The sequence below is a fragment of the Artibeus jamaicensis genome, unplaced genomic scaffold (genome assembly GCF_021234435.1).
Source record: "Artibeus jamaicensis isolate MK-2021 breed Jamaican fruit bat unplaced genomic scaffold, CSHL_Jam_final contig_1132, whole genome shotgun sequence".
NCBI classification, from domain to species: domain Eukaryota; kingdom Metazoa; phylum Chordata; class Mammalia; order Chiroptera; family Phyllostomidae; genus Artibeus; species Artibeus jamaicensis.
This window is the reverse complement of record NW_026521221.1, coordinates 7,621,017-7,643,482: the sequence shown is the minus strand read 5'-3', so window position 1 is coordinate 7,643,482 and position 22,466 is coordinate 7,621,017. Positions and strand designations below refer to the sequence as shown.

Below are 22,466 nucleotides of genomic sequence, written 5' to 3'. Positions count from 1 at the left end.
TCCAAGAGTTGCTTACAAAGAGTCGGGGTATGTTGATAGTCCCAAAACTATTTGTACTATTTACACGTTCAATAAAACTGTGTAATTTAATAAAAACCAAACCACATGTGAAAAGTTATTGCTTCTAAGAAAATAAGACCATTTCTAAAAGACTTAAAATTATTAAGTCAATGAAAAAAACCTTGCTAAAGTAACTATGGCAGAACAACTATAAAATATTGAGGGAAAAAACACCTAAGAAGATTCTATTCTCAGAATGCTTTAATGAGTATCTTTAAGCTCTCTTTCTCCTTAAACTGCAACTAGAAACCTTAGGCTATACATTATAGATGTGCTCTACAAAAAGTCACACCACTCCCGTGAGCAGACTTAAGACTACAACCAAACAAAACAACTTTTAGTGCTATATCAAAAGGTTGGACAGTAAATGTGTTCTTAACCATATTAGGCAAAATAAAATGTTTAACCGTGTATCCTTTTCTATAATCTATGCTAGAGCTTACTTTTTCAATTATTGATCAATTGCTCATCTGATAAAAATGAGTAAGAAAATTTCTACTACACCAATGTCAGAATCAGGAAAACATGTACTAAATGTATGCTAAAATTCTTACAATGCAAGACATAAGGCTTTGTCTCAAACAGTATTTAGTCTTGAAGAAACAACTAAAATTCACTAATATAGTACACAGTAAATTTGAGCACAATTCATTAGAGTTCTATTTTCTTTTACATCCAGTTTTGTTTATATTTAAGTGTTCTACTCTTTATTAAGTACATGATCTTGTAATAAAAAGAGCAGTATTTCATTATTTTGGTTAAAAAAAATCTTCCCTATCTTATATAACAACACTTATTTCAGTGCTTCTTAAACTCTTTTCCGGAACAAAGCAGTGAACTCATACTCCAATCCTATAGACAAGGAGACTGGGAATATGGCCCAAGGGTCACAAATCTAAAGTTTGTTTTAAGTCTTCTGTGCCATTTTCCAAAATGAATGTAAATTATGCCTGATAGTCTATAAATATTAACCTGTACTTGTTTCAATATTAAAAAGCCTTTTTGCCCTGGCTGGCGTAGCTCAGAGGATTGAGCGCAGGCCTGTGAACCAAAGGATTGTGGTTCTGTTCCTAGTCAGGGCACATGCCTGGGTTGCAGGCCAGCTCCCCACGGGGGACGCATGGGAGACAGCCATACATTGATGTTTCTCTCCCTGTCTCCTTCCCTTCTCCTCTAAAGATAAATAAAATAAAATCTTGAAAAAGAAAGCCTTTTCAAAGACCTCTCTGTATACCATTGTGTACCCTTGAAGAGAAGTTTTGATTCAATACAATTTCAATGCCAATTTTGATTTGTGTTAAATGAAAAAAGAAATTAAATTGAAATGTCTTAGAGAAGTGTTGTAAGTGACAGCAATATCATATAAACCAACAAGGGCAGAGGGAACTCAAACAAACATCCAAGGGAAGGAGGCAAAAGGCATGGAGACAAAAATTAAATCTTGCACTAACCTAGCTGTCCACTCCTACTTAAGTCACATCCAATATCTAACAAATTCTCTCTCAGGTGGGCTAAGGACTATCATTATTCTTACAGGTGGGGCTGGATCTTTTTCACTGTTGTCACCATAGCACTTACCACAGTACCTGGCACACAGTAGGCCTCTTGCCCAAAGTCACATGGTTAAAAAGTGGCAGAGCTGGGATTCAAACACAGTCAGTTTAGCTTCAGGGTCTGAGCTCTTAAACACTATGCTCTTATAAATGTTTGTTGAATACATGAATGAGCAATTAATTTGTAAGAAGTGAAAGGCAAATATTTTACAACAGAAGACTTTAGCTTCTTACAGTGCAGTTTGTTGCTTCGGCTGTTGAGGGGTTCTGGTCCATTCACATCTTTACTCTTTTCATTATCTTCAATGGGTCGGAAATGAGCCAAAGTTCTCATGAATCCACGAAAGTTTACCTGGTCCTCTCTGATTGGGAAACAACAGACAACACCGTGTCAGTCAGATGATCACCGTGTAATCATCTCTTATGAATTCAATACACTGGCAATGATTTAACGAAGTCTCTTTCCATATGCACAGTACAATACTTTAGTGCTCATAAAAATATCTTCATTGAAGTCTCACCCAAACCTTGTAAGACATGTAGTATTATTCCCATTTTATAAGTGATTAACCAGGGCCAGAGTCACCTACTGATATACTTCTCTCTCTTTTCCCAAAGAGGATTTTGAGTAAACTCCAGGGCCATGGTATCAGGCAAGCCAGGATTCAAACTCACTGTTTTAGACTCTGCAGCAAGCAGCAAGGTGGTCATTTCAAACCAATGCCTCCCAACCACCTCCCATGTCTCCCCTGCAGTCCTGTATACCTAGTGATATTTTAAGGTAAGGCATACTATGGAAAAGCTGCTTTTAAAATAAAGTTTAGTGCTGGTTGGTGTGGCTCAGTGGATTGAATGCCAGCCTGTGAAACGAAAAGATGTTGGTTCAGTTCCCAGTCAGGCACATGCCTACGTTGCAGGCCAGGTCCTTGGTTGGGGTGTGCAAGAGGCAACTGATCGATGTCTCTCTCATACACTGATGTTTCTTTCCTTCTCCTTCTCCCTGCTTTTCCCTTGCTCTAAAAATAAATAAAATCTTTAAAAAAATAATAAAGTTTATTTTGTTATAAAAGCAATAAATACATTTTTGGAAAAAGTAGAAAGAAAAAAACCATTCCTGTTCTAAAAATCAATTATAATGATCATTAATATTATTTTCCTCCAGCAATTTTTCTATGCTGTTTGGATAATTGTGAAGATATTGCATATGTGATTTTGTATCTTGGTTTTACATATTTATTTTCAAGTTTAAATTTTTCAGTTACAGTTTATATTCAATATTATTTTATATTATTTGAAGTGTACAGCACAGTGGTTAGATAATCATATACTTTACAAAGTATTCCCCTCAATATATTCAGTACCCACCTGGTACCATACATACAGGGTGGGGCAAACATAGGTTTACAATTGTTCATATGGAAAATAATACAATCATTAATAAATAAATAATAATACAAAATAAACTCTGTGTTTTCACATAATCACAACTATAAACTTACTTTTCCTCACCCCTACAGTTATCACATTATTATTGACTATATTCCCTAAGCTGTACTATTCATCCCCGTGACTATTGTGTAACTACCATTTCATACTTTTTTCTTTAAGATTTTATTTATTTATTTTTAGAGAGAGAAGGGAATGATAAAGAGAGGGAGAGAAACAGCAATGTGTGATTGCCCCTCACACCCCGACTACCCACAACCCAAGCATGTGCCCTGACTGGGAATCGAACCAGCGACCCTTTGTTTCGCAGCCTAGCACTCAATCAATCCACTGAGCCACACCAGCCAGGGCCATTTCCTACTTCTTTATCCCTTCACCTTTTCTACCCATCCCCCGACACCCTTCCTTAATGTCAACCATCAGTCTGTTCTCTGTATGTATGAGTCTGTTCCTATTGCATCTTGCTTTTTAAAACTTTTAAGCTCCAATCAATATAAATACTTTGAAACACTTTAAATGCCTGCATCATATATCATGATTCTATTATGCCCCTCATAACTGGACAGATTTCCCCTACCACCACCATTTTTTATGATCATAATGTTTTGAAAGACCTTTTTATGTGTAAAGCTTTTTGGTACTTTAGAGAAAAGCATTTTATCATGCCACAGGCTATTCAATAATCCTTTCAGAAATAATTCCAAAATCTGAATAAATGAAGAAAGTTCTTTACTATTGAAGAAGAATGTCCCAATAAGGAGGGATGACCGAGTGAAGACAATGAGTGAAACAGCTTTCTAAAAGCCAAGGAGGGAGTCTGTCGGAGAAGCGGACCCTCCTGACACCTTGATTGCTTACACTTAGGTGGAAAGTGAGAGGGGTGGTAACAGAGTTTCACAAAATCACACATGGGATGGGAACTAGCAGATGAATCCACTTAAAAATGACCAGATGCCCTGGCTGGTGTGGCTCAGTGATTGAGTGCTGGCCTGCAAACCACAGGGTCGCTGGTTTGATTCCTGGTTGGGAGTGTGCCCGGGTTGTGGGCCTGGACCCCAGTATAGGGGATGTATGAGAGGCAGCTACACATTGCTGTTTCTCTCCCTGTCTTTCTTCATCCTTTCCTCTCTCTCTAAAAGCAAATAAATAAAATCTTAAAAAAAAATGACCAGAGCCCGGGGTTGTGTGGCTTAGGGGGTTGGGTGTCGTCCTAAAAAACAAAAGGTCGCTATTTAGATTCCCTGTCAGGGCACATGCCTGGGCTGTGGGCCAGGCCACTGGTTAGAAGTATGTAAGAGGCAACTGATCAATGTTTCTCTCCCTCTTTCTCCTTCCTTTCCCCTCTCTCTATAAAAATAAATAAATAAAAATCTTTTTAAATGACCAGAAAACCATTAAATGATGATGAAAAGGATTTGGTACAATACAGTGGAAAACCATCACAGGAAAAACTGTTAATATCCTCCATGATTTGAGACTGTAAAATAAACCATATTAAGTTATCTTAGTATATAAAGTAAAAGAAAAAAAAGTGTGTCTCATGTGACAGTTATTTATCTAAGGCAGTCATGAAAAGAACAGTTAGTTGCCTGGTTCTTATGGCTCCCTAAGAATAAACCCCAGTCTTTGTGTGTCCCATTGAACAGATGCAGTATGTCAGGCCTCTCAAGTGCCAGGTAGACACACAGATCAGAGACCTTTTAAAGGTAGAGTTCAACGCTCATGAACCCATTGTACTCAAAAGAGTGACCTTCATTTCCCCAAGGCAGCTATACTACTAATAGAATAGTATCTTTTAAAAAATGTAAGATCTGAAGAATCAAGTAATATGAAATAAAATTTGAGTTATATGACACAAAAACAGATTAATGAGTACATATTTTACTGCCATAATATCTGAGTGAAAAGTAATTAAATACCAATGTTCCACTTTAAAAAAAATCAACCTGCACAAGATTACAGAAAAAACAAAGAACCCGGAAGCCAAAAATCTATAACTGATTAGACAGAGCAAGCAGCAGGTGCAGCCTGCTAAGAGCTTAGCAGTGTAGCCAGTGTTGGCCTCAGCATTCTCACGTACACCTGCCTATTTAGCGGCAGATATCTGGGTAGGATGGCAGGTAAGGTGATACTATAGTCACAGCAAAGGTGGTTTGGCCTTATAAACAGCTTTCCACAAGTTACTTCTTCAAATAATCAAGCATGACTGTGGAACTCTGAATGGTCAACAGCAGTCAGAAAAGGGCAGGTCTCAGTCTTCATACTCCTTCATACTCCATATAAACTGGCTGCTGCCAGTGTTCCTCCTCTGTCACTCAGATTTGCTGAGAACCCAACTTCTCAACTTGCAAATTCCTTTGCTCTCAAATTCAGAGAAAATTTCCTCTCCAGGCATTTTATCAGATGGTGTCCTCATTGATACTTAGTCTCATTATTTAGAACTGGCAACCATGTAACTTCTTAAAGCCCTCTGGGTCATACAGAGAAGCCACAAGGAACCAGGAAGAGATTGTTAAAGAGAATACTTAAAACAAGATTGTAGGATTAACTTTATTCATGAAAAGGCACCTAATCAAATCAATAAATATTTACTCAGTACTCTGAAGGCAGGGCATTAAGTAGTGAAGCATATCAAAAGCCTAGTTTTACATTAGACAAACCCAACTCTATTTGCGGAAGTGTGTGTTGGGGATGACTGTATCCTTTGCCAATGTCATTTAAACAAACAACAAAAAAAGGGCTGTGCAAGTGTTCCAGATTAAAGGGGGCTAAGGACACCCGACAACGGACTGGACGACAGCAGACTGGATCTTGGATTGAAGGTGGGGAGTGCTATAAAGTAGATTTTAAAAGTTCTTACTACACACAAAGTAGTTAACTATAAGAGGTGATGGATATAACCTCAATAACATTACTATGGTAATCATTGTGCAATATATACATCAATAAAATCACTATGTTGTAATCCTTAAACTTACACAATTTTATATGTCAATCATATCTCAAGAAACCTGGAAAAAAAGAATAAACTACCTAATATTTTGTCTTATTATTAGAGCACACTGGATGAAAGGTATTTGAAAAAAGTATGTTAAGATATGTTAATAATTTAAAAATAGTAATTACATATTAAATGATACTTTGAATATATTGTATTAAATAAATAAATCTTGCTACAGTTAATTTATCTTTATTCACTTATGAATTAATGTTGTAGTATGTAGCTACTAGAAAATTATAATCATATATGTGTCTTGATTATATTTTTATTGGCTCAGTCTGAGAGACGTAAAGCACATGCAAATGAGGCAATGCTTTAACAACAGATGTGCCTGGGTAAAAGATACACATTTGTTCTTTATACTATTTTCAATTTTTTTGTAAATTTGAAATAATTTCCAAATAGTTTTTTAAAAATATTTTATTTACTTATTTTTAGAGAGAGTGGAAGGGAGGGAGGGAGGGAAGGACAGCGAGAGTAACGTCGATCAGTTAGTTGCCCCTGCATGTCTCCAACTGGGGACCTGGCCTGCAACCCAGGCATGTGCCCCGACTGGGAATCGAACCAGTGACCTGTTGGTTTGCAGGAGGACAATGTCCAATGCCCTGAACAACACCAGTAAGGGCGAAATACAGTTTTTAAAGAGTTTAGTTTCACATCAAAGATAAAGACATTAAAAACAGAATTTTGAAGATGGGCTTATATACCTATCTGAAGTTTAAAATGGGAGGAAGGTAGAAGAAAAAACATATTCTAGATATGACCAAGTTAGAGATGTCCAATATAATCAGGAGGATCATGGTCTGAGATGACTCAACCAATGTCAGTATTCCAGATTAGTGTCACAAAGAAGCCCAATAACTACAAGGACTCACCCCTCTGGAAAAAAGGCATTGATGATCCTGTCTCCCAGTGGGTTGATGGCAAGTTCTGGAATCCGCTGGAAGTCTTCCCGGCTGCCAAGAGAATCACTTGGAGTTAAAGACCGTTGGCCCTTAGTACGAACTCCTTCAGTCATGCAAGAGTTCAACCTAGCAAGGATATTACCTCCTGGAATTTACTTCTGTGGCAAATTATAGCAAATAACTGCAAAGAATAGCGATTTAATAGCTGCCGAGTGTTTCTTGCACCAAGTTTGGAGTGGAAGAAGCCAGATTTAACTATGCCACGTTCCAGTGAATCCGCTCATAGGTCACATTAATACACACTGATGAGCAAACACTCAGTTGTCCCTGTAAATGATTCTTTGAACATTACCACTTTGTACTTATTAAGTTTAGAGAATGAATAGCACATGTAAAGTATCAAATACCACAGAGCTTGAATATGACAGCAAAAATTTAGAGGGGCCTCTATGCTCTTGGTAGGAAGATCTATAGCACTTAGATATGCAATGTGTAAGTCCAAGGAAAGAATAAAATGTGACAACTAACTGATTTCTAGACTTTCTTACTCTGAGTCTGACTTTTTCTCCACCATCTTCTACAGATTAGAGTTAGAGAAGTATTTAATCTTCAAACAGGGCAAGGGCAGTTATCTTTTTACAAGTTGGAAGTTATATTAAAGTGAGTACTAGTTACCATTCACTATATACACATTATGTGCTCCTCTGTTTACATACACTACCTCATTTGTGTTTTTTTTTAAAAGAGTTTATTTACTTTCGGAGAGAGGGGAAGGGAGGGAGAGAAACATTGATGTGTCGGAGATGCATGGATCGGTTGCCTCTCACACACCCCCAAATGGGGACCTATCCTGCAACCCAGGCACATGTCCTGACTGGGAAATTAACCAGTGACCTTTTGGTTTTTAGGTTAGCACTCAATCCACTAAGCCACACCAGCCAGGACATCGTATCTCATTTCTTAATGCCAATGTTTTACCTGTATCAGGGGTGTCAAATTCATTTTCACCAGGGGCCGAATGTAATTTTGGGTCTGTATAAATATAAATGTAACTTCTCCTTAACTAGGGGCAAGGAGCTGGGCACTGCCACCAGGTAGAAACAAGGTGCTGGGCTGGATAAAACAAGGTGGAGGCTGGATTAGGTCCACGGGCCTTGTGTTTGCCACCTGTGACCTATATACCATTTTAGAGCTGAGGAAATTTTTTGAGAGTAAGACAAAGTAACTGCCCCATGTCACAAAGCTAGTTCAGTGCCAGAACTGTGATTTAAATCAAAGTCTGTAAGTCAAAGCACATGCTCTTTTTTTCTGAAAACCACGTTTCTTTGCCTTGTTAACATTTTGAAAGAAAGATGTCCTCCCCAAAATGTTCAGTAAGTATTAAAAAAAAAAACCAAACTTGATTGAGACCTGGCTGGTGTGGCTCGGTTGGTTGGAGTATGGTCCCATAAACCAAAAGGCCATGGGTTCGATTCCTGGTTGGGGCCTAGGTTGCAGATTTGGTCCCCAGTTGGGGCACATATAAGAGGCATCTGATCTATATTTCTCTTTCACATTAATGTTTCTCTCTCTCCCCTCACTCCATTCTCTTCTCTCTAAAATCGATAAGCATATTCTCAGTGAAGATAAAAAAAAAAACTTGATTGATATTCTGTGCCAATATAAAGCTGTCTATAACATAACTATGCTGTACTCTTCAAACATACCGCCCTTCAATGTTCTGAAGGGCGCAGAAAGGCAGAGGATTGTTCAGATCAAAGGGGACCACAGAGACATGCGGCTGAGCTCAATAATCCTAGCTAGACTAGGAGAAAAATTGTTATGAAAAAATTAATGAGCCAACAGGTAAAAATGAAATATGAACCATAAAGAATATGAAATATAATAGTATCATATCAAAATGCTAAGTTTCTGGATTTTGATATGGGCATGCCCTTCTTATAGGAAATACACAATGAAATATGTAGCAAAATGTTAACAATTGGTAAATCTGGGTATCAAGTATGTGAAGGAATATAAACTTAGTAAATCTGATCCCTGCCTTCAAGATGCTTATAACAGAAAAGATAAAACTCCTCCAACATCTTCAAATGAAATGTTAATGTTCCTGTTTAACCAGGGACCTTCAGTACTCTGTTTCTCTTAGGGTTTAATGTTTATACAATACTTAATTCAATAAACTCATCTCTTTTTTTTTAAATTATTTTTTAAAATTGTTGTGGTACATTTATACAATGGAATGCCATGCAGCAGAAAGAAAGAAGGAACTCCTACCTTTTGTGATAGTATGGATGGAAGTGGAGAGTATCATGCTAAGTGAAGTAAGCCAGTTAATGAAAGACAAATACCATATGATCTCATGTGCAAGATGAATCTAAAGAACAAAATAAACTAATAAATAAAATAGAACCACAGGCACGAAAACATGAAACCAACTGAAAGTGATTGGAGTGGAGGCAGGAGGCAGATAATGGTAGAAGGAAGGGGAAGGGAGGGGACCTGACAAAGAACAAGTACGAATGACTCAGGGACATGGACACAGTGAAGGAATGAACTGTGGATGTGGGGGCTGGGATGGGTGGAGGAGGGCAAAGGGGGGAAAAATGGGACGACAGTAATAAATAACACAAAAAAATAAAAATAATTTTTAAAAAGAAAAAGGAATAAACTCATCTCCACCACATCTGGTGGTGACACAAGCAGAAACTGACCCAGGAGACTGAGGACAAAGCTCTGGATCAGTAACTCTGGACTGTAATATTCCTTGATCACGTAGGATAATAATCTTTATAGCAATGAATAAACCAGAAGTCATTCCTACATAAGCAGGTTCCTTAAGATGATAAAAGATAAATGAAATTACTGAGGCCCTGATTATTTAATTCAACAAATATGTACTAAGCTCTGATTACATAATTCATACTATACTACGGAGTCCACATTGTCACCAAAATGTTCTCTTGTTTGACAGAGGTTGAGAAAAAGTAACTATTACCTTTTATATGAAGATTAAAGGTGACTTGAAATGCATGGCAACACACCTCAGTTTAATGTCTAACAAACAAGTAATTTTAGCTAAGAGCACAGTTTAAATACCAGGTCTAGGATCAAGTGGCGAAGGCACGACCTAGCCTGAGGGCCTGCAGTCTCAATAAGGGATCCAATCTCGAACTTCCAATGTTAATAAGGACCTACACCCTGTCCTTTGACACTTTTAATCTCTACTCTTAAAATTTATACTATAAATACAATGCTGTTCTATAAGACCGATAGGAATACTGTTGAAAGTATTAAAATGAAAGTAAAAGTATTATAAAATAGTTTTTAAACTGTTAAACAAAATATAAAATGAAAGTCATCTGGGATATTTCTCTAAACTTAGCATTTCAAATTTATCCGCCAATACAAACATAATAAAAACACTCCAGTCCTGGCCAGTGTTGACTCAGTTGGTAGGGTGTCTTCCTGCAAGGCGAAAGGTGGTGGGTTCCATTCCCAGTCGGGGCACATGCCTCGGCTGTGGGTTCATCTTGGTCAGGGCATGTATGAGAGGCAACCCGTCAATGTTCTTCTCTCACATCGATGTTTCTCTCCCTCTCTCAAATAATAATAGAAAAATACTCCAAGGAGTCCATACCACAAGTGTACTTGAAATGCAGATTCGTATGTGCTCATATAAGAGCATACCGATATTATATTCTACCTTACAGTACACCTAGGAAAATCTTCCTTGGAGACATTCAAAGAAAAAACATTATTACTGGTAGTAGGCAAGTCTTTGTGGCCAAAAAATTCCCAATGAAGAGTGGTTTTCCAGATACTCACAGGCCCAGGGATGCTCTGGAACACCAGACTTTGAGAGGCTGTTGGTAACCAGGAGCGCCAGCCTTCTACACCGAACCTTACCGTGCAAGTCCCTTCTCTTACTCAGAGAGTTGGCCTTGCAGTAACTGCTTATATTTCAGGGACCCAGGATTAATGCTTAGATAGTATACATATGAAGACATTAAAATCTGTTAACAGGACATACCCATGGGAACACATTCAATTAGGAAAAGTTTCTCATATTTAGTATAATAGAGACACATAATTTATTATTTATAATTTTGTATTTATTATATATTATATATAAATATATGTTTAGAATTATTTATATTTATTAACATTGAAATGGTAGTAGTTTCTATTATTTAAAGCATTTGATTATATTTTAAATTAAATTGATAAAATAACTTTATTGTTTTGATAATAAAATTCTGGTTTTTGTTTTTAAAGATTTTATTTATTTATCTTCAGAGGGGAAGGGAAGGAGAGAGGGAGAGAAATATCAATGTATGGTTGCCTCTCATGGGTCCCCTGCTGGGAACTGGCCTGCAACCCAGGCATGCGCCCTGACTGGGAATTGAACCTTGATACTCTTGGTTCACAGGCCCACGCTCAATCCACTGAGCTACACCAGCCAGGGCTAGAATTCTGTTTTTAAAAAAATATTTATTTTTAAAGAGAGGGGAAGGGAGGAAGAACAGGAGAGAAACATCAATCAGTTGCCTCTCACACACTTCCAATCAGGGACCCAGACCACAACCCAGGCAGGTGCCATGACCAGGAATTGAACCAGTGACCCCCTGGCTTGCAGGCCGGTACTCAACTCACTAAGCCACTACGGCCAGGGCAGATAATAGAATTTTCTTAATATACAGTGTCAATAAGTGTCAGTCTTTGCTAGTTTAAGTTTTCAAGGGCCAGACTGGCTTATCAAAGACTGCATCTGACTTTTTGCTGAGGATGGTGGGCACATACATGTTTTCCTGCCCTCATTTTCTAGAACTCCCTGACACGTCAGCAAAAAATTTACACATGGGAATATATCTGACACATAAACAAGAAGGGTGGGAGAAGTGTGTAAACAAGGGATTTCGACAAATTCTGGAAGTCAGAAAAGAGATACAAATGTATTAACAGTAAAAGTAGAAGGCCCATGAAAGGCTGTAGCAGAGCAGAGAGACATTCTATTTGCAGAGTCTCAGCAAGGCACCACACTCCAAGTTGCCAGGCAAAGGCAGCAGCATTCAGGGTAATTAATTAAAGAAACAAAGAATGGGCCAGCAGCTGCCTACTATTGCCAGTGCCCATCCTCACAATATAAAGCCATTCGTCCCTGGTATAAAAATGGGAGCACTGCTATGGAAAGAAACTGACCTACCTGGGCAGAACTTCAACTAAGTGTGGGAGGTCAGCCACCCAGGAACACTGTCCTTTTATTTGGAGTAGGGGGATGCAAATCTGTCCTCTTGCTCCCTGACCACATACCCTAAAATGAAGCCTATCAACTCGATGGTGCTTCTCAGAGTATAGAAGGGAAAGACCTGTGGAGGAACCAACCACAAGCCAACCCACGTCAGTTTTCTACAGTAATCCAACCAGGCCTTTTCTTAAATATGAGTGGACTCACCAAGGTATTTTGGGAAAATTAATAGAGGGACAGAAATACTCAAAGACATAACAGAAGAAAACTTTTCAGTTAAAGGATATATGTTTAGATTGAGAAGGGCCTCCTAAGGCTAAGCAATTAGTAATAGAAAATAACCCACAAAAAGGTACATCACTGTGAAATTTCAGAATATCAAGAGGAGATATTTGGATCTTTGAGAGAGGAAATAATGGCCGTCATAAACAAATCAACAAACAAGTGCTGGTGAGTTTGTGGAGAAAAGGGAACCCTAGTATAGTACACTGTTGGTGGGAATGCAGACTGGTGCAGCCACTGTGGAAAACAGTATGGAAGTTCCTCAAAAGATGAAAAATGCAACTGCCTTTTGATCCAGTGATTCTACTGCTGGGAATATACCCTAAGAATCCTGAAACACCAATTCAAGAGAACTTATACATATACACCCCAATGTTAATAGCAGCATTATTTATAATAGCCAAGAGATGGAAATGGCCTAGGTGCCCATCACTAAATGAATGGATCAAAAACCTATGGTACATTTACACAATAAAATACCATGCAGCAGAAAGAAAGAAGGAGCTCCTATCCTTCACGACAGCATGGATGGAACTGGAGAACATTATGCTAAGTGAAATAAGCCAGGTGGTGAAAGACAAATACCATATGATCTCTTCTATAAGTGGAACCTAATGAACAAAACAAATGAGCAAAAAAGAACCAGAGACATGGAAATAAAGACCAAACTGACAGTAACGGGAGTGGGGGAGGGTTGTGGATAACGGGGGGAAGATAGGGAACATGTACAAAAGACCTGTGGACAAGGACAATGGGGCGGGGACTGTCTTTGGGAGCAGGGGTTGGACGGGGCAGGGAAGAGCAACAGTGGGGAAAACTGGGGACAAATGTAACTGAACAACAATAAAAATAAATAAATTTTAAGAAATCAAATGAGAATTAGATTGGCATCATGTTTCTCATCTGTGAAACTCCATTCTGAAATGACTGTTACCACTGTTTACAGAGCAAGTGCTTGTCCAGAATACTGAAATCATCTGTCCTCAATAAAATCAAACAAGAAAATGAACCTCAAAAAACACTTACTGTTTAAGCAGAAAAACAGCTACCACTCAGGACACAGTCTCCTAACATTTACAGGTAATCATTAAGTGATATCAAACAATACAGCCAACCAGCAATTCCCAGTAATAACTTCGTTGCAGAGTTTAGCTGGTCTGTACTGTCCCCTATAGTCAACCTAACCTACAGAATTTAATACCCAGAAATATTTTTCATCAAGCTCTTATTTGAGAAAAAGAATTATCTGACAAAGACACAATATTAAAAATGTTCAAGGCAGGGGATCTTTTTAAAGTAAACTTTTACTGAAGTATAACATATATGTAGAAAAGAGGACAAGCCAGAAGCATTCAGCATGATGAATTTTGCTGGTGAAGATTGTAACTGGTCCCCGAGTCAAGAAAATGATCAGTACTCAGATGTCTCCTTTGTCTCTACCTGTTCCCGTCCCCAATGGTAATTATATTTTGACTTCCAAGACTATGGATTAGATCAGCACAAATTATACTTAAATGTTCCCATTTTGATCTGCCCTTCAACGGACCATTTCAGGATCCCTTACAGGACCCCACTGCCTTTTCAGAAAGACCCATTTCAACGGCAGTGTTAAATTTCACCCAACATTACGGCATCTGAAGAAAGTAAGATTTGTGAGGTTACAGTATTGTATGAAACACCAACTTGAAGAGACAGTCCATGTAAAAGGGATTCTGCATAGAAATAATTAATCAATTTGGCAAACACTGTTTACAATACTCCCCTCTTGAAGATGCCCAATTCACGCGAGCATATTAAAGATGCTGGGAGACCCCATAGTACAAGCCAGGTTAGCCATATTTATTATTAAGCTTTCACAAAGTTTAGTGGATAACTTTTGTCTGTCTTCTTCTCAACACAACACTTAGTTGGAAGACCAAGGAACTAGTGTTTTATAAAACATACTTTTGGGCAAATCTCTGAGAGTACTTTGCACAAGTTCCATTTGTAACCAAAGCCGTGCATAGTTTCTGCTTCATGTTCCCTCTGAGACCCATGCTACAAAGGAATGCAGAATGCTTTGGGTGAAATGCCACAGCCTCTCACTCTGCAGAATTTGGCTTTAGACATTGAGCATCTTGGAAGAGGAAAGTAAAGAAAATGTAGAAGAGAAAATATTTCTCCTAAAAGTAGTTCTAGGAGGCAAAATATTGGAGGTCATCAGTATTTGGTTGGGTACACTGATAGATTCTGGAAAGGTCGAGATAGGCCTTGAACTGAGTTTGGCAGTAGGAGACTGAAGACACTAAATTGCTCTATGTGGACAGAAGGATTTAGAGTGTACCAGGTAATCTTCAAGGCTGGAGGGAGTAGAACAGAAGACAGGGTTGGGGGAGAGGGGAAGACAATCTAATAAGATGGCCAGAGGCTGAGATGGCCATTGTCAGGAGGCATAGCCAGCGTGAACTCACTGATAGCTGGTGGGTCCAACAAGACGACTTATACAGATATTCTAGTTGTTTACTATGTAGTACAATGAGGCCATTTCTTCTTGCACTTAAGGTGGCTTGGGGCTTCCCCCATATTTTAATGCATACCATGATGGAGATTAAAGAACGGGTTTAAGACCTAGTATTTTATAAAGCCAGATATTAAAAAATCAGTTATATCCAGGTAACCATGAAATCGAGAATTATCCCATCACTTCCTGGTATCTCTTCTCCCACTAAGAATCTGTAGAAGCCAGCACTGCGAGCAGTGGTACTCAATAAATACCTATCAAATGAGTGAGTTAATTCATTGGCTTTCCAGTGTGAAATAATGTTTTAAGGGTTGAGCAAGTGTTACCTAGATTTCAAGGAGTAGGTAACATTAGCTGACATCTGGAAAGTTTTCACCCCTTTCTAAGGAGAAAGAGTTCCTTTTACAAAAGCTTTTCCACTGTTCCCCAGCAAAGACTGAGAGTGATGAAAAACACACATTTACAAATCACTCACTTTATATAAAGAAAAAAAGGAATCAGAACCAATTTGAATCTATATATTTACTTAATGGTTAAATCTAAATTTATGAGGAAGATGTAATCCCAAACAAGCAAAATATTCAAGTATTGGAGCTGAAGATTTGGAGTCTTGGAGGAGCCATAGAGAATCTAATCTGGTTTATTTTTCAAGTGCAAATTTACATAGTCTCTTCAACAAATGTACTGGGGCAGGCGGATCTCCACATGTAAAAAAAAAAGTTTGACTCTTACCTCACACTATACATATATATATATATATATATATATATATATATATATATATATATATAGAGAGCATATATATATAACACATATTTTTGTGTATATATATATATATATATATATAATACATAACTCAAAATGAATTAAAACTACAAAACTCTGAGAAGACAGCACAGGGGTAAATCTTTGTGACCTTGCATATGGCAATGGTTTCTTAGATATGGTATCAAAAAAGCATACACACCAAAAGAAAAGTCAGATAAATTGGATTTTATCAAAATTAAACCTTCTGTGCTTCAAAGAATACTATAAAGAGTGAAAAGACAATCCACAGAACTGGAGAAAATATCTGCAAATCATATATCTGAAAAGGGTCTAATATCTAGAATATAAGAAGAACTCCCAAAACTCAACAACAATAAAGACAAACAAACCAATTAAACAACAGGTAAAAGACATGAATAGGCATTTCTCCAAAGAAGATATACAACTGACCAACCAGCACATGAAAAAATGCTCAGCATGATTAGTCACTAGGGAAGTAAAAATCAAAACCACAACGATATACCACTCACACCCACTTACACAGTTAGAATCAAAAGAGATAGTAAGTATTGGTGAGGCTGTGGAGAAGTTTGAACCTTCCTACACAGCTGGTGGGGAGGGAAAATGAAACAGTACAGCTGCTTGGGAAAATAGGTTGGTGGTTCCTCAGTAAATTAAACATAAAATTACCACAGACTCAAATTCTATTCTTAGGTATACGCCCAAAAGAATTAAAACACATGCCCACACAAAAAATTTTCACAGTAGCACACCCATAATAGCCTAAAGGCATACACAACCCAACTGATGAATGAATAAATAAAATGTGGAATATACTTACAACAGAATATTATTCAGCCATAATAAGGAATGAAGTACTGATACTTGTTATAATGTAAGAACCTTGAAAACATCATGTTAAATAAAACAGCCAGTCACAAAAGGCCACCTACTGTATGATTCCACTTATATAAAATATCCAGAGAGAGAAAGCAAGTAGATTAGTGGTTGCCAGAGGAAGAGAAACTAGACCGATTAACGGGTAAGGGTCTCCATCTATGACAAAAATGTTCTAGAACTAGAGAGCGGTTATGGTTACATGACACTGTGAACACAATGCCACTGACGGTGCCCTTTAAAATGGTAAATGTTATATGTGTTTTGCCTTAATTTAAAAAAGAATAAGAAAAAGCACCTAGTGTGGCCTTTGCACATGGTGGGCATTCCATATTTTAATGACTGTATAGCATGGTTTTGGTTAATCCCAGCTTCTAGCAACAGCAGATTTTGCCTTGAACGAAACACAACTCTATGGATTTGCCAACATTCTCCAGCTCTTCTGCCTTAGGATATGCATAAAGGCTTAGCTGCTATATTCCTTTCCTCTTTATGCTACATCCCACGCATGTACTAAAAGCCTGTGGAAGAACTAAACTGCTTTCTGCCAGCCACCAGAAAGGCAGACAGCTTCATTCTACACCAGTCAATCAAAGCTGAGGAATAACAGTAACAAAATTACTGAAAGTTAGGTTGGGACGTGGTGGTAAGGAGGCATATTTTCATTTGACTTTGATAAAACAATTATGAATATGAAATGATACAGCATTAAGTTACTCTGAAATCATGTACTTAATCTAGACCAGTGGCACTTTTGACATTTAGGGCAGAACAATTCTTTGTTGTGGGAGGGTGTCCCGTGCACTGTAGGACGTCTGACCGACTCCTGGCCCCTACCCACTAGAGGAGAGCGGTATTTCTCAGTCGGGACGATTGAAAATGTCTCCAGACATTTTGCCACCAAGGAGCAAAACAGCTCTCAGTTGAGCACCACTGGTCTGGATTAAAATATTGAACATCTTATCTAACACTAATACATATAAAGTGATATACCCTAGTGTTATGGGTTGTGCTGGGAAATAAGAGAGAGGCCAGAACAGCCTGACTCCATCTTGGATTATGATGGGTCAGCCGTCTAAAAACTAATATTTTTGGGAAAGGGCTGTGGGAAAATTCAAGGAGAGAGAACTGAAATTCTCAAAAGTACATTCTTAGGATCAGAACAGTGGCCACCCAAACTAAGGGGAGCTGAAGTACAGCAACAAGCACCTAGCAATAAAATGTAATATTCTGCTTATTTAACTCCCTTTCGGATCAAAGACAGTCAAAGAAAAACAACAGATGCCTCACTGCATGCGAGAGGCGCCTATCGTGTCTGCCTTTGGGATAAAGGGAGCTAGCTATTCAGACATTGATGGAAAATAATGGAACTGCCTACCTGAGAGTCCCATTCTCTCCTTTGTCCAGGCTGGTGAACCGGCTGTAGAGGCGGGTGATCTGACTGTGGGAAACTAAAGAACACAAAATTAGTCCCAGATGGAGAAGATGCCCTGCACTCAAATTGAACCCTGTGGCCCTTTGGAAGCTGGCTGTCTTTCTGGCCTGAGCCCACCATTAATTGCTTCAAAGTGAGCAAAAGGGGGAAATGACTCAACTAACATCCCCAGAATGACAAAGGAGAAAATTTAAAAGCTAAAGAATGAAAGGAATTAGAAAATAAACTAAATCAAGAACAACCAAAATTAACTCTCAGGAATAAAGTCTTAATTAAGACTAGGTGTCACAGTAAATTTCAGGTGGTTAAAATTTAACAACGCAAAGCCAATTTTTGTTTAAAAGGAAATTGTGAGAATTCCACCTTTCAGTCCCCTCACTTAGAGGCTATGAAAATGAGTGTTTTGTTTAAAAACACATACTTATTCATCAGTTTGAGGTTTCAGGTTGGCACTCCTAGGTAGGGAGCTTGTACTGAATTTAAGACTGGGGCATTCAGGTTCTATTTTTAAAATCTGGTTTACTCCTGCACCAAGCATTACTGGCTTTATCTTTTCCCTCGGTATTGACCTTTCCCTCAGTCAAGGATCACCACGGGACTTGGATCGGCCTCTTTCCTGTGACTGCAAGAGCTCCACTGAGCTCCCAGAGTAAAGGAATATGGGCTCCAGGAAAATAAACAAGGCAATCCGTAAAATTGTCATATTACTGTTACATGACATCTACAAAGAACCTATTTTGCTCCTCATTTTGGATTAACTCAGGCACAAGCTGACAATTAAAATGAGGTAATGACTGCATGATAAAACTTTGAAAAATGCAAAAAGGAATTTCTGGGAAATAGTCTAGTCTCCTGACAGACTGGAGGTAGGAGGAAAAAAAAAGTTATCAAAGGAGAAAAGACAACAGCCAAAGAGGGTGTGGCAAATGTGGACTCTGTCCCAGGCTGTGCGTCAGGCTTAAAGAGTTCTGATTGTCTTTCCCTCCCCTGCTCCTGAAACAAAAAGGTACTTGCAGTTTGAGGAACAATAGGTCGAAGTAAACAGGGGCACAGCAGGAAAAGCAGGAAGTGAGTGGCCCAAGGCTAGGCTGAGATGACACACCAGGTGCAGCTGTGGCTGCTTCAGCATCAGAGAGCAGGGAGCAGAGAAGGTGGCCCAATCATCCCCAGCCAGCACAAAGCCGGGGAGGGTCCAGGCACTAAGGAAGCACTGTGGACCTTAAAGGGTACACTGTTGGGAGGGTCAGGTTGACAGAATGATTCCATGCCCCTCGCCAGGCCTACCCGTGAGGAGTGCGTGAACAGGGCTGTGGGCCGAATGGAGTAGATGAGACAACAGCGCTTGCCAAAGCAGCACACGGTAATAAGCACTCCAGGTTAGTTGTTATCATCATGAGGTAAGGATTTACATCACAAGCCTGAAGGTGCAGTTTTACATCTGCACTGACTACTCTCCACCTTTCTCCTAACTCTCTGCCAGCCACAGTCACTTTCTTCAGGAACCTGATGAGTTGGCCTGGGGCCTCAAACTCAAATTCCTTTTAGTTTAACAAAATTAATTAGTTAATGAATTACTAACTTTCCCAAAAGATTTTTTGAAAAAGCAAAATTTGTTCACAACTCAACAGCACTGTTTTCATATACCATCTAATATCAGTCACTTGTCCACATAGGTATGATAGCTTACTTTTAATTTACTAATTCACAAGTTTTCTATATTGCTCTGCAGACCTTTTTAAAAAATATATATATTTTATTGATTATGCCATTACAGTTGTTCTATTTCCCCCTTCATTCCCCTCCACCCTGCACACCCCCCCCCCACCATTCCCCCCCTTTAGTTTATGACCATGTGTCTCAAGTTCTTTAGATTCTGTATTTCCCACACTATTCTTGCCCTCCCCCTATTTTCTACCTACCGTCTATGCTACTTATTTTCTGTACCTTCTCCCCGCTTCTCCTTCTCTCACTCCCCTGTTGCTAACCCTCCATGTGATCTTCATTTCTATGGTTCTGCTCCTGGTCTAGCTGTCCTCTTAGTTTGCTTTTGTTTTAGATGTGGTTGTTACTAACTGTGAGTTTGCTGTCCTTTCACTGTTCATCTTTTTTTATCTCCTTTTTCTTAGTTAAGTCCCTTTAACATTTCATATAATAAGGGCTTGGTGATGATGAACTCCTTGAATTTGATCTTATCTGAGAAGCACTTTATCTGTCCTTCCATTCTAAATGAAAGCTTTGCTGGATAGATCAATCTTGGTTGTAGGTCTTTGGATTTCATGACTTGGAATACTTCTTTCCAAGCCCCTTCTTGCCTGTAAGGTCTCTTTTGAGAAATCAGCTGATAGTCTGATGAGAACTCCTTTGTAGGTGACTGTCCCCTTATCTCCTGCTGCTTCCAGGATTCTCTCCATTTTAATCTTGGCTAATGTAATGATGATGTGCCTTGGTGTGTTTCTTCTTGGGTCTAACTTCTTTGGGACTCTCTGAGCTTCCTGGATATCCTGGAAGTCTATTGCCTTTGCCAGATTGGGGAAGTTCTCCTTTATTATTTGTTCAAATAAGTTTTCCACTTGTGGCTGTTCCTCTTCCCCTTCTGATACTCCTATAATTCGGATGTTGGAACGTTTAAAGATGTCCTGAAGGTTCCTAAGCCTCTCCTCATTTTTTTGAATTCTTGTTTCTTCATCCTTTTCTGCTTGGTCATTTTTTTCCTCCTTCTGGTCCACTCCTTTGATTTGAGTCCCAATTTCCTTTCCATTACTATTGGTTTCCTGTGCATTTCCCTTCATTTCAATTAGTTTAGCCTTCACATGTTCCTCTAATTTGTGACTAAAATTAACCAGTTCTGTGAGCATCCTGATCACCAGTGTTTTGAACTGTGCATCTGAAAGTTTGGCTATTTCTTGGTTGCTTAGATTTATTGGCTCTGGGGCTCTAAGTTGTTCTTGAGCCATGTTTTGAACTGTTCATGCCTGTTACATATGAGGAGCGGAGCCTTAGTTGTTCACCAGGGCAGGGCCACCCAGGTTTGTGACGCTATATGTGGGGGCGGGGTCAGAGAGGGACAATAGCGGTCCCCTCTTCTGCTTCCTGCCACTGGGGCCTGCACAGTCTGTCTCACCGCTTGCTCCTTCATCGGTTTATCTGCGTATGAATGTGTGACCGCGATCAGCCCTCAGTGGGTCTGCCAGCTTCTCCACACCTGGGATCCGCCCATGGCTGCTGGCGCACCTGGGTCGCGTGCCCGGGTCAGGGTCAGTCCGGTGGATCTTTCCTGCCCGACCCCGCTCTGCTGCTGGCTCTGCCCCTCTTACCAGTTTGGCTGAAGGGTTCATTGTTGTCAGACTTCCTTGTAGTTCAATTTTCTGTGGTTTGGCTGCGTTTTTGTTGCTAAAAAACAAAGTTTCTGTGGTTTGTTGTTTTTAAACTTAGTTGTGTGAGAAGGTGCAGTCCATCTTGGCGGAAGTCTTGCAGACCTTTTTAATAACTGCATAATATTTAGTCCACTGGATTGGTTTTTAGTAGACTAATACATACTTCAGATTACTTTAAAAAATATATTTTATTTTTTTAGAGAGAGGGGAAGGGAAGGAGAAAGAGAGGGAGAGAAATATCACCATGTGGTTGACTCTCATGTATCCCTTACTGGCGACCTGTCCTGCAACCCAGGCATGTGCCCTGACTGGGAGTTGAACTGGCGACCCTCTGTTTCACAGGCCCACACTCAATCCACTGAGCTACACCAGCCAGGGCAGATTACTTTTCTTTAACAAGGAAATCATTCAAATTGAATTCTCTGCAGCAACTGAGTTCCCCAGAGGCAAACATTATTGCCAGTTTTTTTGTGAATCCTTCTAGAAATTCCACATGTATATAAATAATCATGTATAGTGATTTATACAGTCTTAAAATTGGAAGGAATGTTGTCATCTAGTCCAACCCCGTCAATTTATAAATGAACCATCAGCTACCTTTCTAATCTAGATCACCAACTGAAATTACTGGGCACTGAAACCTCTTATAGTATAATTTTTTAAATTCTCTTAGTAAATACTGGTATGGCATTTACATCCCATATTTCAGAATAAAAGACCAGTTTCTGGCTACTTGAGTTCATAATTCACCAATATGAATTGGTAGCCAAATTCATAAATAAATATGAATTCGTATATAAATAAGTAGCCAAACAACCATAAGACTGCTATCTTCTAGGACTAACTGGGCTATATATGTCAACTTTTTACACAGCTGAATACAGTCACATCTCAAATCTATTTCCTAAATTTCATAACTAACGTTACAATGATACTGTTGAAAAGAATTTTGTTAACTGAAGGAGGAGGAGAAGAAAAAAAGACAGAAAAGGAAAAAGAA

At 38.9% G+C, this 22,466-nt stretch overlaps 1 protein-coding gene across 1 annotated transcript in view; it reads right to left on the bottom strand.

Annotated features, from left to right (window-relative positions):
• CHP1 (calcineurin like EF-hand protein 1) overlaps positions 1-22,466 on the bottom strand; it is a 41,403-nt gene that overhangs the window by 12,285 nt on the left and 6,652 nt on the right. The window contains exons 2-4 of the mRNA XM_037161699.2: positions 18,036-18,108; positions 6,936-7,016; positions 1,848-1,975 (exon numbers count right to left, since the gene is read on the bottom strand). Of these exons, the coding sequence (XP_037017594.1) occupies positions 1,848-1,975; positions 6,936-7,016; positions 18,036-18,108 (282 nt within the window). The remainder of the gene's footprint in view (positions 1-1,847; positions 1,976-6,935; positions 7,017-18,035; positions 18,109-22,466) is intronic.